At 36.2% G+C, this 18,617-nt stretch overlaps 1 protein-coding gene across 1 annotated transcript in view; it reads left to right on the top strand.

Moving 5' to 3' along the window:
- The first annotated feature begins 13,320 nt into the window (after positions 1–13,320).
- LOC149042530 (uncharacterized) overlaps positions 13,321–18,617 on the top strand; it is a 10,538-nt gene continuing 5,241 nt past the window's right edge. Inside the window, exons 1-3 of the mRNA XM_089213143.1 lie at positions 13,321–13,537; positions 17,098–17,375; positions 17,717–17,831. Coding sequence (XP_089069269.1) covers positions 13,465–13,537; positions 17,098–17,375; positions 17,717–17,831 — 466 coding nt within the window. The 5' untranslated portion in view covers positions 13,321–13,464. The remainder of the gene's footprint in view (positions 13,538–17,097; positions 17,376–17,716; positions 17,832–18,617) is intronic.

The raw sequence follows: 18,617 nt of genomic DNA, 5'->3' as shown, positions 1-18,617 counted from the left end.
ACACTAGGGATTTATTTCTTGAATGTGATGATATTATCCTGAAATATAAATACAACTGTGAACAGAAAGGCTAAAAGCTTTAGAGAGCTTCCCAAAACAGGTTCGGCCGCCATTGTATCATATGCTTATTCCTTTGCCGAAGCAAGCTGTCCACAAATTGCCACTTTCAACTGTTTTTTATTCCTCGGAGATTCCGGTTCTCGGCTTAGCCGTTCAAATTGTACTTTTAAAAGATCCTTTTAAGAAAGTCTACAGTTTATATCGGTTAGGCGAAAGAGGAAAGCCGAACTGTCAAATTTAAGCTCGTCCTATTTCACTTACTTAGTGAGGTGTTAATTTAGAATTATTATTAGCTGTCTCAAAAACACAACCATTTGACGAAAGAGGAAAGCGGAACTGTCAAATTCAAGCTCGCCTATTTAAATGACATAGAGAGATGTTAATTTAAAATTATAATTAGCTGCCAGAAAAACACAACATAGTAATGAAATATCTTCCAATTATTATAGTGTTAGTTAATTAACACCTTTTTCAATTGGACTCCCATCTTTTAAGCTGGGTAAAAAACACCAGGATAGACTTTCACACAAGCGTTAGCTCAACTGTTACCCTCTTGTAACAGTAGAAAGAGTTTTGTTGAAGACGGTTTGGTTTAGAGAAAGAAAAATCTTACCATCTCTCATATTTCTATCTACAGTTAGGTTTGTTTATTACACGCGACGTGATCACATGACATGCTGACCCACAGAATTTTTCAAACTATAAGCTTTCCATATTCTTCTGTTTTGAATATAAAATTAGTGTTTCGTCTCGGTTAAGAGACTCGTGCCGTTCAAAAAACACCTTTTAGGATAGTCTACGCAACAATCTCGATAGTCTGCAATTGCTTGTAATCCATTACAATATTTGCAACCATCTTCCGCAGCCACTGTAATATTTGCCTTCCATGAAACAGATAAATATTTCGAGAGATGAAATTAATAGTAAAATTTGAAATTCTCCAATTCATTTTATAACTTTTGATTCTAATTCGTTGCATTAGCTGGTGTTTGGTTTCACTTTTTATACCAGCCAAAAGATGGAAACAAATTAGCATAATCACGTCACGCTATATATCAAGCCGGATATTTTTTTGTTAGGTTTTGATGGTCCACTGAAATGCTTAGTATGTCAATGAAGAATGTCGTGGTCCATAACAGCATAAAATAATCAATGGTGGAAACAAATTTCCAGAAAGGAGGGCCAATTCATTGCGTTCCGTGTGCAAATTATCAGAGGAAACTGCAAGAATTCTTTCAGAGTGTATGCGTGTTGTTTTGTACCGAAACATATTTTTGCTTGTTTGTGTGTCCTTGTAAGCTAAGCGGAATGTCTGTAAAGACCAGAGTGTCAATTTTTAATTTTTGATCTTCTCCATACTGTGCGTGGCTCATGGCCTGATTCAACGATAATTATCGAGGTCGCCATCCAGTCATCTTTGATTACTTTTTAAGTCAAGGAAGCGTTACCACACGGATCTTGTTTATGCGACGTTTTAGGACAAGTAAAACCTAAAATCTTCAACATAGGAGATAAACTATATAATTCTAATAAAAGGTACTTTTAAACTACTTCCAGGACCTACTTCGTGTAAAGAAATTCATGACAAAGACACGTAAGTAGAATTGATATTCGAATATTATTTATGCATTACATCAAATATTCCGCTTGCCCGCAATTAGTTTAAGCCCATCACTCACCGAAAATATCCCAATTTTCAAGCCACATTCCATACGCGAAGAAAGTCCGTTTAAATTCGATTCACTTTGGTGGAGTGTATTCCTGCCCTTACAGAAGTGAAAAATATCTTTTTCCCCCACACACCTGTTCAATTCCAGGATAAATAACAGAGCATTGTTGCTACAAAGGCTGTTGTTTATTTTCTGCAGTTGTTGACGTTGTCTTTTGCTGAAGGATAAACTTTTCACTTGCTTATTTGTTGAATCATTATCATTACCACTCATTATCTTTGCCATTATCATTTTCATTGCCTCTGATGTAACTATTATAATTTTTTTTATAGGCTCAAGTTTTATTTCACCATTTCAAGTTTTTTTTATTTCACCATTGTTTTCATTACTAGTTGTATTTTTTTATTATTATTCAAAAGATCCAATGTGAGTGGTGTGGTTACCCTTCTTGTTGACTCCCAACCATTGTCTGTTTTCTGTCACATGGGAAATTATGGGTGTGGAGATGGTGGATGGACGCCAGAGAGGTGCATAATTTATTAAATAATTCATTTCCTGTATACACACGGTCTCTTTCAAAACGTTGCAAGTTAAAAGCGTGCGTGTTACATAGGTATTTCTTCAGTTGTCTTTCATCGAGCAGGGAATAAATGAAGAACAGACTTCGTTCAAGACCTGTTGTGGGTAGTGACTGTTGAGAAAGGATGAAAAAGAATGTGTAAATATATCCTAACATATTTTCTCTAGTATCATGTAACAGCTAGATAAGAAATACACACCATTAAGAAAAAAAAAATGATGCTGCTAACTTTTAGATAAACACAAGTTCAGATGGTGATTCTAAAGATGGAAACTACAGTACCAGTTCATTTCGTTTCGTCACCGTAAATTTTACAAAACTAAATAAACACAATGATGACAATAATGATGATTATGTTGATCAAAGATCAACTGACAATACTTCTATGAAAAAACGTCATTTTAAAAGTAAGAAAAAACTTCGGGATTATTGAATTTGTCTATGCAATGAATATTAAAAAAACAATGACGGAATTATCTTAATCTTCTTCAGACCACTTTTTGTTACTATGCACTTTACTGGAGTAATTATAAAGAATTTAACCTTACCATGGGAGAAGAGAGGGTTCGACGGACAGGAATCAAAGCTACCCACCTACTGGAACACATCCTTCTCCAAGATCTTTCTCGGTATGAAGATCGACCAACAGCTCAAGTTCATTGTCATCCACAAGCAAGCTGACTCTCTGTACTCACTAATCGCTGATGGGCAATACCGCAACACCTCACCGGGTCGTGACAAGTGGAAAGAGTTGATTGGTTCGGAAGGCTCATTACAGTACGATTGCAACAAAGAAGGGTTCAATGTCGTTTGTAGTCGCATTCAAACTTCTAAAGCTAGAATTGGTATTGTTAGCAACAACGAGAATAAGTGTGACTCCTGCGACTCAAGGATCGGATTTGGCACAGGGGGTTACCCTAACAATTCAAACACGTGTGGTAACGAGGCCAGTCACATCAAAGCCATCACGACAGTCACATCAAAGCCATGGGATACATCTTGGTACAATAAAAATGACTTATGTTTTGCAAAAAATCTAATAAGTCTAATCTCCAATATACAGTTTTACCAGTTTCAAGCGCGACCCCCCGGATAGGGACTTATGTCCGTGTATAACTTTGGTTTTACTCTGGATCAATCTCTAGCCATTCTTTCTATTAATTCTATATAGGTAAATTTCAGATACCGAGTTAAACACTTTTTTCATGTAAAACGGCATATCAAATAGCATTTAAATATTCTGATAACAGAAGTTTCCAACTCGCTTACTTTGTCGTAGAAATTATTATTGCCTAATAATGTTTTCCAATATTATCCTGAAATTTCAGAAGGTGTATCCTTTGAGGAAGAGGTGGACGGGTCAAAATCTCTTATGTGTATAGGAACAGCTATGCTTTCTGGCCTAAATGAAATTGAAACGATACTTCAATAAAATAGACTAGTTTGTTGCAGTTTTATCTTTCGTTGCCTTCAGTGAGATGTAGTTGCACAGTTCTGGACTTATCAGCTCAGCTAAGTTCGGGCGGAGCACCTATCTGAGGACTACCTTGGACTTACTGCTTAGATGTTACAATCTTCCGTAACTAATCTTGTTTCTCCACTACATCGCCCGTTTTACATAGATGCCCTCTATTCTACGCTCTTTCCTCTCTCACTTTGTTTACCCTTTCGTTGCAAATCTCCCACTGATTCTCAGAGCCTTATCTCCCGTTGCTGGTCACCATTTTCCCTTGCTTGCAGTGAGATGGTAGTGTTCCCTTTAGAACTTACTTAAAAAAGAGTAGAGACAACGTGCTAATTTTAGGATGAAAGTTTAAGTCCCTTGTTGCCTCTGAATTGTTCTTATCATATTTTTAATGAAATATGATTATTTCTCTAATAACACTATTTACAAGAAACCAACATTTTTTTCCCTTGATGATGAATTTCTTAAGCCATCGTGTATTGAAACTACTGAAATAAAGGATGGATTCATTTGTAACTTCACTCTCCATCCATTAGGACTTATAGGCTTTCATTACAGCGTAGGGCAAATACAAACGAGATATCTTTTAGTAGTAATAATTTTTAAATATTTTTTTGAGATAGTTAAAGGACTGACTGTATATTAGTTTATATAATTTTCGTTTAAAGTGGAACTAACTTTTTTGTTTGCTAAATATCAAAACTTAAACCAATTTGATTTATTATATTTTTTCATTTCATTTATCTGATCATGTAATAAAGGGCGTGACCTGAACTGTATATTGTATTTCTTACTTTCGTAACAGATGAGTGTAACTACAAAATTTGAGAAGATTCCACTTGTTTATTTGTGTGGCTTTGTGCCAATTGACAGCTTTACCATATTATTGTATATCATAGAGTGATTGAGGATCACCGACCAAATGTTGTGGAATTTGTTATCGACTGGTTTTAGTAAGATTGCTAAATTGCTGTATTCATCCCTTGATGATTTCTGTGACATCCTGTGACTGGGTGATCGCAGACTTTTTGCTACATCCAATGCTTGAGTGGTCGTAGAATTTCTGCGACAACTTGTGACTAAGTGGTTGCACATTACCGCTGCATCTTGTCATGTTTGACTCATAACACTGCGTGAGAGATTATTCAGCGTTAATTGATTTTTGGTTGATTTTTTGCGACAGGTGACAGATAATTGAACAATAGGATCATATTATATATTTAAAAGGAGAGAGACCAGAGCGAGAGACGAGCACGGTGAGAGAGAGAAGGAGATCAAGTTGATTTTATAAATAAAACGTGAAGTTTCGGAACATAGCAAATTCTTTAGTCTCATTTCCGACACAGTGGCACCTCCTACGGAACTCGCGAAGCATGGAGGAGCTAACCAAAGAAGCAGAGGCTAAATTGCAAATGTTGCTGTACACGAGTGGAAAAACACTTGGCATTGTGCAAAAGGGAAACCGAGGGGCGGTCGCGCGACATCTCGACAACCTACAAGCATTAGTAAAAGAAGTCGACGGGCCTAAACTAAGGGTTGAACAGACCATGTTCGAGGCCGGAAAAAGTGCAGAAGACGTTGGAAGTTGGAGCAGTAGCATTGTAGAACCGATCGCCGAAGCTGACGAAGAAGTTCCGCGACTGGAAAAATGACTCGTGGAGACGAATGAATAAATCGAATATCGAAAGCAAAAGGACGAAGAAGAAAGGAAAGCCCGTGCTCACGAAGTGGAGTTCAAATTCGAAAGAGAGCAAATGGAGATGAAGATAGAATTCGAACGCCAACTGGAAGAGACCAAGGCAAAACAGCAACGTTTTGAGAAAGCTGATCAGAGTGAACACAGGACAACAAAGCTACCGAAACTACAGATCACAAAGTTTAATGGGACGTATCAAGCATGGCTGCCGTTCTGGAAAAAAATTTTAAGCTGAAATTGATAAAGCAAACCTTGCATCTGTGACCAAGTTTGCATACCTAAAAGAGCTGGTAGATCCAAGGGTTCGATCGGAGATAGACGGACTGCCTTTCACAACAGAGGGCTTTAAATGAAAAGTGAAGTTTCGGAACATAACAGATTCTTTATTCTCATTTCCGACACAGAGTTTTTTACGAAAATGTTAATGATGCAGAGGAAAATATTTTTAATCTTTTTAAATTTTTCCGCAAAATTTGATTAATTTTATTAGTTTTCTTAAACATACAAAGGAAAACTATTGATTTATCGAAATATAGGCTATTGTGGAAAACACAAAATAGTTTTGAAAGCGCTCTAGTATCTATTAAAAGATTTGCCTTCCAGTAAACCCTTCTTTATTCTCATTTCCGACACAGAGTTTTTTACGAAAATGTTAATGATGCAGAGGAAAATATTTTTAATTTTTTTAAAATTTTCCGCAAAATTTGATGAATTTTATTAGTTGTCTTAAACATACAAAGGAAAACTATTGATCTATCGAAATATAGGCTATTGTGGAAAACACAAAATAGTTTGGAAAGCGCTCTAGTATCTATTAAAAGATTTGCCTTCCAGTAAACCCTTCAAATCGCTTAAGCTCGCCAGTTACAAGAAAGATGAGAAAGAAATAGAGCGTGAGTTAAATTTACATTGAAGATGAATGGTATCAAAGAAAAGGAAAAATTAAACTGTTTTTGTCGAAAAAAATAGGTTTTTAAGAGCAATAGTCTGTAAATTACGGATTTTTTCAAAAAATCGCAACCTCTCAACAACACCGATTTGGCTGAAATTTGGCCGGAAGGGTGATTTCAGCGTCTAACCACGAAATGGGTATTAAAAAGTTGCAATTGTTTTAGCTTGGGAAATTATCGATAAAGCCGGCCTAGTCTGCCATACTTGGTCGGCAACATGGCGTATCGAAGGTGTTCTTACGACTTCAACTCGAGTCCTGTCGTAAAGATTTTTTAACATCTCTTGAAATTGATAAAAAATCTACCCCTTTTCTTTACATTTATTGGAAAAATGTGAAAAATGACATATTTTGATGACAAGTTATCTCAAAGTTCGAAGGACGTTTTGCGCCGTCTTGAAGAGTGAAAATTTTACCCCAACTTGTTAGCCTGATATCTCCAATGTTACCCAGTGCCCCAATCCAGAAATTGCCATTTACTTGGAATAGTGTAAAGAATCGATTTGCCATTAACACTCGGAGGGATTGATTTTGCTTACCGTTTTGAGAACAAAAAATATATGAAAGAGACTCTTACGAATTCAATCAAGGCCTTGAAGGGATGTTGTTGTTGATGCTTTACACGCTGTTAAAATTCTTGGAAGTGTGCTGCTACTAAGGGAGTCTGTCCCGCTCTCCTCACAGTTTTGTAGATACTGTTTAATAATGGGCTCGTTGACCGACATCCTGATAACATTTGGCGTCTGCACTACTTCCCCGGATAACAGTTTCAGAACCTTTTCACTAAAGGGAAAGTCTTGCGCGATGGAGGGGCTAGTGAGAAAACTCAGAAAATTACCTGCCTGAACCGATTTTAGTGCCACGAGTGACCCACACCCATGATTTGAGCTGTACTTCCTTACCTCGCAAAACGTGTATTTTGTTAGGCCAGGGATGAAAGGTCGTATTTCTTCATAAGTGGAAACATCCACCATTATAGAAATAATTTGTTTTCTGACAGTTTTACCTGGCGTTGCTCTGCGCTTCTGCAAGGAAGATACTTAATAACTCTCTGTGATGACCCAAACTTGTTTGTCTTGGCGGTGTTGAATGCTTCACACAAATTTTCGGATCTTCCTAACTCGTCCCATAACTCATCGTGATGCCTTGGAGACAAAGTCTGCAAAATTTCAACCATAGCGCCGCTTGCTTCCGTGATGTTTCTTCTTTTGGTTCACTCCATTGCTGACTGCAGGCCTGTGTCCACCATTGTAACTGGGGTTACTCCGCAAATACTGAGCAATTCGTTCAACTCCTTTTTCCGGAAGCTCTCGACAAAATGTCTCTCTGTATCTGCTGCAAGACTTTGTCGTTCTTTAAAGGAATGCCATCCGGTGGTACTTCTGTCTACTTCAGGAGAAAGTGGGACCCGTGAATAGAAGTAATCAATCGCATAGATTGAGGAACAGTACACTTTCTTGGCTTTTATCTTCATGTTTTTTTTTTGTTTAAAATTAAAAGTAACACCATGTTGATCGATTAATTCTTCTTTAAGTATACCGTGATTTACTGGCATTAAAACCTAACCCGATTTGTAATTACTTTTGTTTAAAGGATCATCATAACAAGGACACCAAACAAAAGGGTAGTTTTTACTTACATGTCCTGTTTGCTACGATTTGTCAGGTTCTACAGCGCTGTCACTGTTCTTGTCGTCTTCGCTCCTATCGTTAGCAGTATTTCCACGATCATTCTCGTTTTTACTGACATCAACATCGCCAATATCTGTGGCACATCCCATCGTCCTCGTTATCAACACGGCCCTCATCGTCCTCGTTAAAACTGATATTGAGATCGCCAACATCTTTGGCACTCCTCCCATCGTCGTCGTTATCAGCACCACGGCCATCATACTCGTTAAAACTGATATTAACATCACCAACATCTCGTCGTCATCGTTATCAGTACGACCACCACCTTTCTCAAATTATTCTTCTTCACTTCGCCCTCTATTCGGTAGCAATCCTACTCTTTTCCTGCATTCCCTGCAAATAGCTGTATAGTAAGGGAGAGAAATATGTGTTTGTAGAATCACTGTCAAATTATCATATACATCCTCATTTTCTCAAGGTGAGACAGAAGGAAAAAAACTGAATATTTGCTAGGCTCGTGACAGCATCCTCTACAGCGATAAAAAAGCATCAATTAAACATGTTAACTCCCAATTACGACGAAATCTTCATTTATTTAGTTTTCGGAAGATCAAGAGTAAACTTAAGGATGCTAATAGAAATAATGACAGCCAACTCTTGATAAAGAACTTTGGCTTGCCCTAGAGAAAGCCTTCTGTTTCCTTTTGGTGGTAGTCTGTTTGTATGGCCACTTTGGGGGCATGGACCACCTTTCTCTCCTACACACCCAATGTGTGCCTTAAGCCTCCCGGTGACGTGGGCATATTGTAATTTCGTCCTTTTTCGGTATCAAACTGAAGATATCTTGAAATACAAAATAAATGTAAATTACATCAATTTTTAAAATATTCCAGCCCGTGACTAAAAAAGTTACATGCCATTGACCGTGCAGATCGCTGATTTAATAACGAGTTTAAACACCATAACAGTCTCTGGTATATACATCGGATTCCATTACACTTTGGTTGAAACCATATTTTGTCTATTTTTCGGGGCGAGAATTTTCAAAAGTTCAAATGCCCGGGGGGGGGGGAGGGGGGAGAGTAAATTTGAAGCTTCGAATTGATCGACGCATAAGCATAATAGAAGCCTCAGTACCTGCTCTAGCCATTAATTGAATTTCGCATCAACGATGTTAAAGCCTTGTAATTGAGCCTTTATGTCTCGTGTACACCACGAAAGGGATATGCACACGCCCGACGCGATGGTATATAGCAAACCTCAAGAAACCACACCTGATATTTAAGCGACATTTGGTTTGTCACGTATTCCTCTAAATAACATTTGCGTTTCACGGCTGTTCGAGATCAGTGGAGGCGCTTAATTGCCGCTCAGATCGAAAAAAAAAAAAGCGGAAAAAATTTTTAAAAAAAGCATTTGAATTTTTGACGAAAACCGAAAAAGCAAATGCTAAACCACGTAAAATCCGCAAACTGAAATGAACAATCCGATCCGCTCCGGCCGGTCCGATTCAGATTTTGTCGACACCGTATCGTTCACATCTTACAAGGTCATACTAGGCTTTTAAGGTCATTTTTGAAATCACTCAAGGTCATTTTAGGTCATTTTAGGTCATTCCTTAGGTCATAAATTTGTATTTACCGTACCATTTATCTTAAGCTTGCAAGGATTTAATTCAAATAAATGACTACCTGCGATAAGCAAAATTATATCAGAGTTGATGAAAATGTTTCTCAAAACGGCAGGCAAAATAAACTCTACTAAGCGTAATTGCGCATGTCTTAGTTAAAGCAGGAGCGCCTGTTTAAATTCAATTAGTGAGTAAAAATCATCCCGTTGCAACAATTTCGCTTCAACATCGTTAAGTTTGTATTAAGAAGGAAGATATTTCCAAATTACTAGGAAACGATCTGAACGAAAGGTGTATTTAAACCGTTTTCTTTTGATCGGCGAATTGATCTAGGAGCTCTTAGGACCAGGTCCCAAACATAGCTAGATCATTACGGGCTGATATATTTTTTCCTCGACAAAGACATTATCTCTATTTTTTTATTAGTGAAATCTGTTCGCCTATGAACAAACATTGGTCATAATTAATGGTAACGTTTGAATCGAGGCAACACTGGAGATATTAGGTTATTAAGTTGGGGTAAATTTTGTTATTGTTCAAGGCGGCCTGAAACGACCTTACAACTTTGAGATAAAATTTTGTTAACACTAGATATTTGCCATATTTTTAAAAGGAGGGGAAAATATTTTTATGAATATCATGAAATGTTAAGGAATCTTTACGATAGAACTCGAGTTGAAGTCAAAGATCACCCTCGATCCGCCATATTGGTGGGCAAGTACGGGCAGACCAGGTGTGATTTGCAGTTTTTTCGGTAAGCAAAAATAATCGGAACTTTTTTGTATCAATTTCTCAATTAGGACCCTAAAACAGGACCACGCCAAATTTCAGCCAAATCGGTGAAATGAAATGGCCGACGAAAGTTCGAAAGTTACAGACCATCGAACCTAAATGGAATCTTTTAGATGATTTTTTCGTGAACTGTATTGTTTAAAACTCCTGTTTCACACTTAAAGTGGACTGCTTCGTCAGCTTAGCTTCAGCTTCCGTTTTGTTGACATTCATTATTTTTTTTTTAGTTCCCTCAATTCCCCGCTTCCTACAATACCCCTTAAAACTATGTGAAGGCTCCTTCTCTTACCTGGTTTATGCTATTGATTCCTACTTGATATCTTTCCATTTTACAATGCTGATTGTTCCATAAATAAATAAATGAATAGAAAAAAGTAATAATAACAATAATAAAAAAAACGGTAAAACAAATTTATGATATGCACTATTTTTGAAAATTTCAGAATGTTCGTTGGTGGTGAAAACATCTCTACGAATAGCTAAAAATATTCGTTTCTTTATGATATGAAATTATTTAGCAAAATGTTGAAGCATTTCTTGATTTTGCTCATAACAGGTAATAATATTAATAAAGTTAGGGACAAGGATGGCAACTAGGGTTTGCACCAGAATTTGAAAGACTATCTAAATCAGTTTTATCATTAACTAAGAAAATTCGTCCGCTTACTGGGAATCGATGGTTGCGAGAGGCTGGGGTCAAATGAGTCTGGATTCAAAGTTTGTTAAGGTTCAAATGGTTTCTTTATTTGGAAAAAACCTATTCTTTTTTATGGATAATAGCTTCTACACTTTTCAGTTTGTTTCCTTGAAATCGATGTTCAAAAATGCCCAATAAACTGTAATCAAACTGTGTTTGTTTTTCTAACAATCAAGGCTACCATAGTAACAATACAGCTCCAAGGAGACAGGTTTGTTGCTCTATCTGCTTTTAACTCGAAAGCAATATAAATAACCTCTTTAATAATAAAAGTGATCAAAACAAATTAAGAAACATGAGCACATTATTTTGACAAAATTTATATTTTTCGAGGGAAAACACGAAGTAATGTAAATTCATTGAAGGTATGCCAAAAGACTACCACTAATAGAAAGAGAAGTCAACTGATTCTCCTCAAAGATTTCATTTGCAGAGAAATATTCCTTCAATATTTTTTGTACGGTCATTTTTTAACGTGTGCGCCACCACGATGTTGAAGTAACTTTCTATAAACGGAAACACATTTTAATTTTCTATGGCACTCTATGATAATTGAAAACCCACCTTTTTATTTCTTTTTTTGTCTTCCTAATCGTTACAAAATCGGAATATAATGGACTTACTTCATCAAATTCGTTCGTTAGAGCTTCTTATCGATAAGTGAACCTATGCTTGTAGAGTCCGAAAGAGGTGCTTGTTTTGATAATTAAATTGGTAAAAAAAAGCTAAGGGCTTACGAAGTAGGACTTCTCCCTCCTTAGACTAAAAATGATCACAATAATAATAAAAATAATAATAATAATTACAAGAAAAAGTCAGCAATTTCTACCTCAACATCATTCCAGTTTTTGATAATGAAGATAAAAAGGCAGACCGTGTATTAGTGTATATCAAGTGAAAAGTTTGAAAATTGTGTAGATATCAAAGCTAATTTGAACTTGTGAAAATGAATTTCTACTGATTCATTGCCTCTAATTGCCCTTATTGCCAGACGAGAGCAGTGAATAATGGAGAAGGAACATGATTCACAGGAAGTTCTTACCAGAGAACTAAAATAAACATTGTTAAGGTAATTCAACAAAGCATCACAATCCCAGCTGTTGTACATATCTTTCAGCGAAAAAAAGGGGAAGACGGAAATATTCACAGAAATATGGATATGAAAGGTGTCGCGGAGGTGAATTGGCTGACTTAGCTTGTAACAAGGCTCCATGATAATCAAAACTTATCCATCACGAATATCATGACACACAGGAAGTTCTTAACACCACCAAAATAAACAGTGGTTACATGATAATTTGGCAAAGTTTCACAATGCCAGCTGTTGTGCATGTGTAAAAGCGATAACCTAGGAAACCTTCGAATGAATTCTTCATTTTCACAAACTAGGTTTACATCTATCCATTTCGTTAACGCACGCATTTTCAACGAGGAGCCAACTTAGTCAATTACATTATGACATAGAACTTTTGCGAGCTTTGCCGGTCTAAACGTCTTATCGATTTTGTTATAATCAAAACTTATCCATCACGAATATCATGACACACAGGAAGTTCTTAGCACCACCAAAATAAACAGTGGTTGCATGATAATTTGACAAAGTTTCACAATGCCAGCTGATGTGTAAAAGCGATAACCCAGGAAACCATCAAATGAATTCTTCATTTTCACAAACTAGGCTTACATCTATCCATTTAGTTAACGCACGCATTTTCAACGACGAGCCAATTTATTCAGTTACATTATGACATAGAACTTTTGCGAGCTTTACCGGTCTAAACGTCTTATCGATTTTGTTATGAATATAAAATTGTAGGAAGGTTCATGACCTAAAACAATTTTTTAGGTCCAATTTATCCTAATTCAGCACAAACGGTTTAAATATCAGTGCGCTTATCATTTACCAAATTTGGTTTATCATTCCTAAAATGGGAGAACAGTATGGATATGTAAGATTTCGTGGAGGTGAATTTGCTGACGTGTTACACCGCTGCATAATCATAACTGTTATATATGAATTTTTCATGTTGCATGTCAGGCCTCAAAATGATGTGACAAAACTTAATTCTGGCAATTGACAGGCAAATTATTGCTGAACCGAGCAGCATTCTAAACAAACATTTTTATTGGCAGAAACTAAGGCACAACAGCTGACATGCAAAATAATTTGACTACTATTGGTTTAACCAGCGACAGCCTAATTTCCATTGTTTCAAACTTCCCGTGTCATGATATGTAATATTAAGTAAAGAATTCGTTTCTTGACCAGAATTTTTCTAATCGTTTTCTGTATCATGTATTCTGTTTTTGTATCCCTTCTCTTATTGGAGCTCTGCTTCATGATACAAAGGGCTGTCGGATCACAAGGTTAGTTTCAGTATGACTTACATCCAATTTTTGTTTACCTTTGGTTCGAGTATTGCTTTTTTTTTTTTTTTTTGGGAAACGTTTTATTTAATAATAAGAATTCGTCATTAAGATAGAAAATTAGCTTTATCCACCTATAGTAAATGAAGAATTGTCGTTAAAATATTCAGTTATCAACGCACAGATAGTTCTTTGAAGAAATATGACATTTTCGTGTACGAATGTGCATTAATTAAGTAATCCTAATAAGTTGGGCTAAGAGTCGGTATCTTTCAACTGATGGTTTTTAAAGGGTTGAGTGAAAAAGCTATTGACAAAGTCAATTTAGCTGAATACAGAGAAGAAAATGAATGATGATTAATACCTGAAGTTGATCTTGAGTGCCCACAGAAATTACACGATAGTCAAAATTTGTATTTCTCAAGATACGCTTTAAAATTATTATGAGAAAAAAAACAGGAAAGAAATACAAAGTAAGCATCGCAAAGGCTAAAAAACTAGTTCTAACATTGTCGTATGAAATAAAATGCTATGACTCATTTCTTCGGAGAAAGTTCTTATTGCATCGTTGATTTCCTGTTTTTCTGAGATTGTCACGCAATGGTAAGCGAGCTAAATTAAAATCGAAAATATTTATTTACTAACAAAGTTTACTGACAAAGTTTACTGACAAACTTTGCTGGTGATTCATGACCTAAGAACAATAGCAATTTAATGACTCACTCCAAAAATCTTTATAGCATTGCGTTTTGGGAAAAACATATTAATAGGTCGCATTTCCACGCACTTTCTTGCGCCCCAGTTTTGAACAACACTTTGCTTGCACTGTCTGCTGAATGTTATTTTTCATCAATATTCTCATCCTTGTTTCAGTTTGCTCAGTCCTTTCTTATTTTCGTATTTTCTCAAAATAAGATTTTTTTTACTCTAATGGTTAAAATTTGTCAGTATTTTCGTCTAATTTGTTGTGTCGTTTATCTTTTAACAATTAGCCCCATTAAGACCCTCTTGTAAGAAATTCTTTCAACTTTCCTCAATGTGCCTCAGATTAAAAGCTATTTAGAATATCATGTTTACTAATTGTACTGTGCAGCCCGCAGAAGCTGAAAAAAAATCGCTTCTCAATACGCAAATACCTAAACGGTCTTTAAAAGCATTCAATTTCTTATTTACCTTCGAACATAGTGATGCTGGTTAACAAACAGAGCGGGTAGGTCCATGCCAAAATTAAAGCAGCCGCCTGTTCAGAGCTGTTTTCCTCGAAATTGCATCAATGTTTTCTGTGCAGTAGCATAGACGTTGAACGTCCAATGTAGTTGAGCAAATCAAATGTGGTGTAGATTGCATCAAAAGATAGAGAAGAAGCTAGTTAAATTTGTGCCTGGTTCTATATTTAATTTATTAAAATAGGCGCATGTGGCAACACGAGGAATAGCTTCCCTTTACTGTAACTATACAATAATGATTTTCATGTACTCAAAGTCGTTTAAAATGTTATTGTTTACATTTATAACAAGCCGGCCAAAACACGTTCGGCAGCATATCAAATATTTCGACGCACGGGTGGGTGGAAATGCTGTACATGTAAGAGTAAGAACTGGAACTTGACTCCAGTCTTATATGCCTGGAGTTCCCACTCTTAACGGATGACCACCATAGCTCCTCCCGTAAATCATCGATAATGTCTTCCAATTTCCGTTTGATCTTCATATTATAACTATAATTTTAAGATTATAAGTTTTTTTTTCATTTCCGCCATAACGTATAACTTTGTTTGCTAGTAGGTCTCAGTGGGGTGATGGCTTTCATAACTAACGGTAAAAATTTTGGCTTTATTAAGGCTACCATTTAATTTCTTTCCGCCAAGTCTAAAACATTGAACTTTTACAGTTAGCTTTGTTTACGACTGACGGTAAACATTTGTCAGTTCTACGCCCAACAGCTGCATTAATTTGCGGCTAACTAATCGACCAAGCGACTAATTCGATTATTTGAACCATTCTAAAAAAGGATTCTGATTGGCTTATTGTAGCGTGCTTAGTGAGAGTAGAGAGCATGCTGACGACACTGTTGTTCGCTTTTGACATAAACTTTGTTTTGACTGATTGTAATGCGTGGGGAATTTAACAGATTCTTTACCATAAAATAAATAGAGAAGCCTTGACTGTGCTCTGCTCTATTTTAAAGTAGGAAGAAACACGAGACGTAGTCAAGTGTTTCTCCCTACACTTTTTCCATGCTCTAGCCGCTTCCTGAGTGCTTAATAATAGAACAGAGCGCAGTCAAGGCTTCTCTATTTGTTAAACAGTAGCTGAAAATTATGGAGTATGAATATATTGACACACAGGAAGTTCTTACCAGTACCAAAGTAAACAATGTTTGTATGATAATTTAACAAAGATTCAAAATGCCAGCTGTTGTGCATGTGTAGAAGTGAAAAATTAGTAAGTCATCAAATAAATTCTTCATTTCCACGAACTAGCTTTACATATCTGCAATTCTTTAACGCGCGGTTTTTTAACAAAGAACCAATTTAGTCAATAATATTATGATACAGAAATTTTGAGAGCTTTTCCGGTCTAAACGTCTGCTCGATTTTGTTTGGAATGCAAAATTGTAGGAGAGTCCGGTGACCTATATTTTTGGAGACCACCTCGTTTTAACCAATTCTTTTATGTCCAATTTATCTTAATTCAGCACAAACGGTTTGAATATCAGCGTGCGTATCATTAAGGAAATTCCATTTACCTTTTACCCTGCGACAGTATGGATATGAAAAGTTTCGTGGAAGTGAATTGGCTATCGTGTAACACGGCTGCATAATTACAACTGTTATTTATCGGCTTTTTTTATGATAGCATGTCACTTGGCAGAATTAATGTGACAAACTTTTTTTAAGGCAATTGACAGGCAAATTATTGCTGAACTGAGCAGCATTTTAAACAAACATTTGTACATGTATAAAGTAACACAGAACAGTTGACGTACGAAACAGTTTGACACCCAATGGTTTAACCGGCGACAGCCTAATTTCTACTGTTTCAGGCAAACGTTTAAATGGCCAGAACTTTTCTAATCGTGCTCCGTATCATGTATTCTGTTTCTGTCTCCCTTTTTTTATTGGAGCTCTGCTTTATGATACTTAAGGCTGTCAGGTCACAAGGTTCATTTCAGTATGACCCATATCCAATTCATGTTTACCTTTGGTTTGAGTTATCGTTACATTTTGGGAAACTTTATATTCAAATTTGAAGAATTCTTCATTAGGTCAGAGAATTAGCTTTATCCACGTATATTTACTGAAGAAATGTTAAAATTTGGGAGACTTGGGAGAAAGTTATGCAAACCCGAGACACTGTCGAGAGTTTGTATATCTTTTTTCCTTTAAAACACTCTACAAGATAGAAATAAAATAGATGAAGAAAAAAAAATTTCTAACACAAAAAAAAGTCTAACACAATTGAAAATGAAATATCACTTACCACATTCTCCGTAATTCTTAACATATCATCAAAAGCAATAGTGTTACGTTTAATGTATTTATTATTTCCATTTCAAAGAAGTCTGCATCGCAGACCAGTGTCGCAATTTGGAGTTTGGGCCTGAGAAAGCATTTGAAGGGAAACGCCTTGTAAACCACACAATTCGCACCGTGGAAATAACAGTTTCCAGGTTCTGTGAAAACTTGTGTTATATGGAGCCCGACTGCGTCAGCATTAATCTTTATACAAGGGGAGATGGAAATGGAAACTATAAATGTGAACTGAACAATGCTACCCATGAAGGACACGAAGAAAAGTTGATAGAAGAAGAGATGTATTCTTATCACGCAGCTGAGGTAAATATAAGTTTCGATTTAAGATTCACATTGGTTTATTTTGTTTTTCTTTTCAAAACTCTTAGTCTCATGTTCACCTTAACTTAGGAACTTGAGTTGTTTTCACTCTTTCAAGACATTAGCGGTAATATTGTGTCTGTGCTCCTCACCAAAATCTCTTCAAAGACAAAGTATTTTAAAGTTATTGGAGAAATATAGAAATGGAAGGACAACTATGATGACAAGGGTAACGATGACGATATTGATGATGGTAGCGGTGCAGTTGATTATTGAATGTTGAAAATGATTATAATGATGACAATGATAATGACAATGACAACGGTTTGTTTTTTTTCTGTCAGAGCAATTGTGTACAAAATCCTTGTAAGAACAATGCTACTTGTCAGAGTGGATTTACAAAGAAAGGTTATCGGTGTCTTTGTACCGCTGGATTTGAGGGTCCGATTTGCGAAGGAGGTAACCACAACTTCAGTGTTGATATCTCGAGGCCTTCAGAAGTTTAACAACACGGAAAAACTTTACTGCGTTGCTTGTTAATTGGGTCATGAAGAATAAAAGAGCTTTTACTATCCTCATGTAGCTTAAAGCTCTCTTACTAGTCATTAAGAACCGAAGGACAACAGGCTTTTGTCGTAGTTTCTTCACCAACACAGCTCAATGACGAATTTTTTTTTGTTGTTTTTTTTTTTGTCATTTCATTTCGTCTTCTCCCTTCTCCTTATTCGTCTTCATCTATCTTCTTCAGAGCTGCACTGAAAGTGGAAAGAAACAATAGTAAAATACATGAACCACAAGCAAAAGTAGAACTTTCCGGATTAAAAAGGAGGGAATATATGACTTTATCGCGGCTCATTAGTACGGCTTGTGACTAACAAGGTGGCTGTTGATCGATTCATTTTGAATACATTTATTTCAGTCTGTATAGACAAAAATAATGTGTAGTCGTCATGAGAATACAAAAAGTACGTTTCGCAGGCTACACAAATGCAGCTCTGGTGCGTTTTGCAACAATACCAAAGGTTCATACAATTGCACATGCAAACATGGATTCACGGGAAATGGACGAGAATGTAAAGGTAGTTGTTAGATCTATTAACAACTATGTGGTGTTACAATTGCAAATTATCCACAAAGGGATGGTAACTTACATCTCGATCCTCTTAGCAAGAAAATGTATAGTGAAACTCAACGCGGGCAGAGTTATGTATGGGCGAGAGCACATTGAAAAAATTTTTTTTTTGA

The sequence above is a fragment of the Pocillopora damicornis genome, chromosome 7 (assembly GCF_964200805.1).
Source record: "Pocillopora damicornis chromosome 7, jaPocDami1.2, whole genome shotgun sequence".
Classification (NCBI taxonomy): Eukaryota; Metazoa; Cnidaria; class Anthozoa; order Scleractinia; family Pocilloporidae; genus Pocillopora; species Pocillopora damicornis.
Note: the sequence above shows the minus strand (reverse complement) of the source record. Positions and strands in the feature narration are given on the sequence as shown.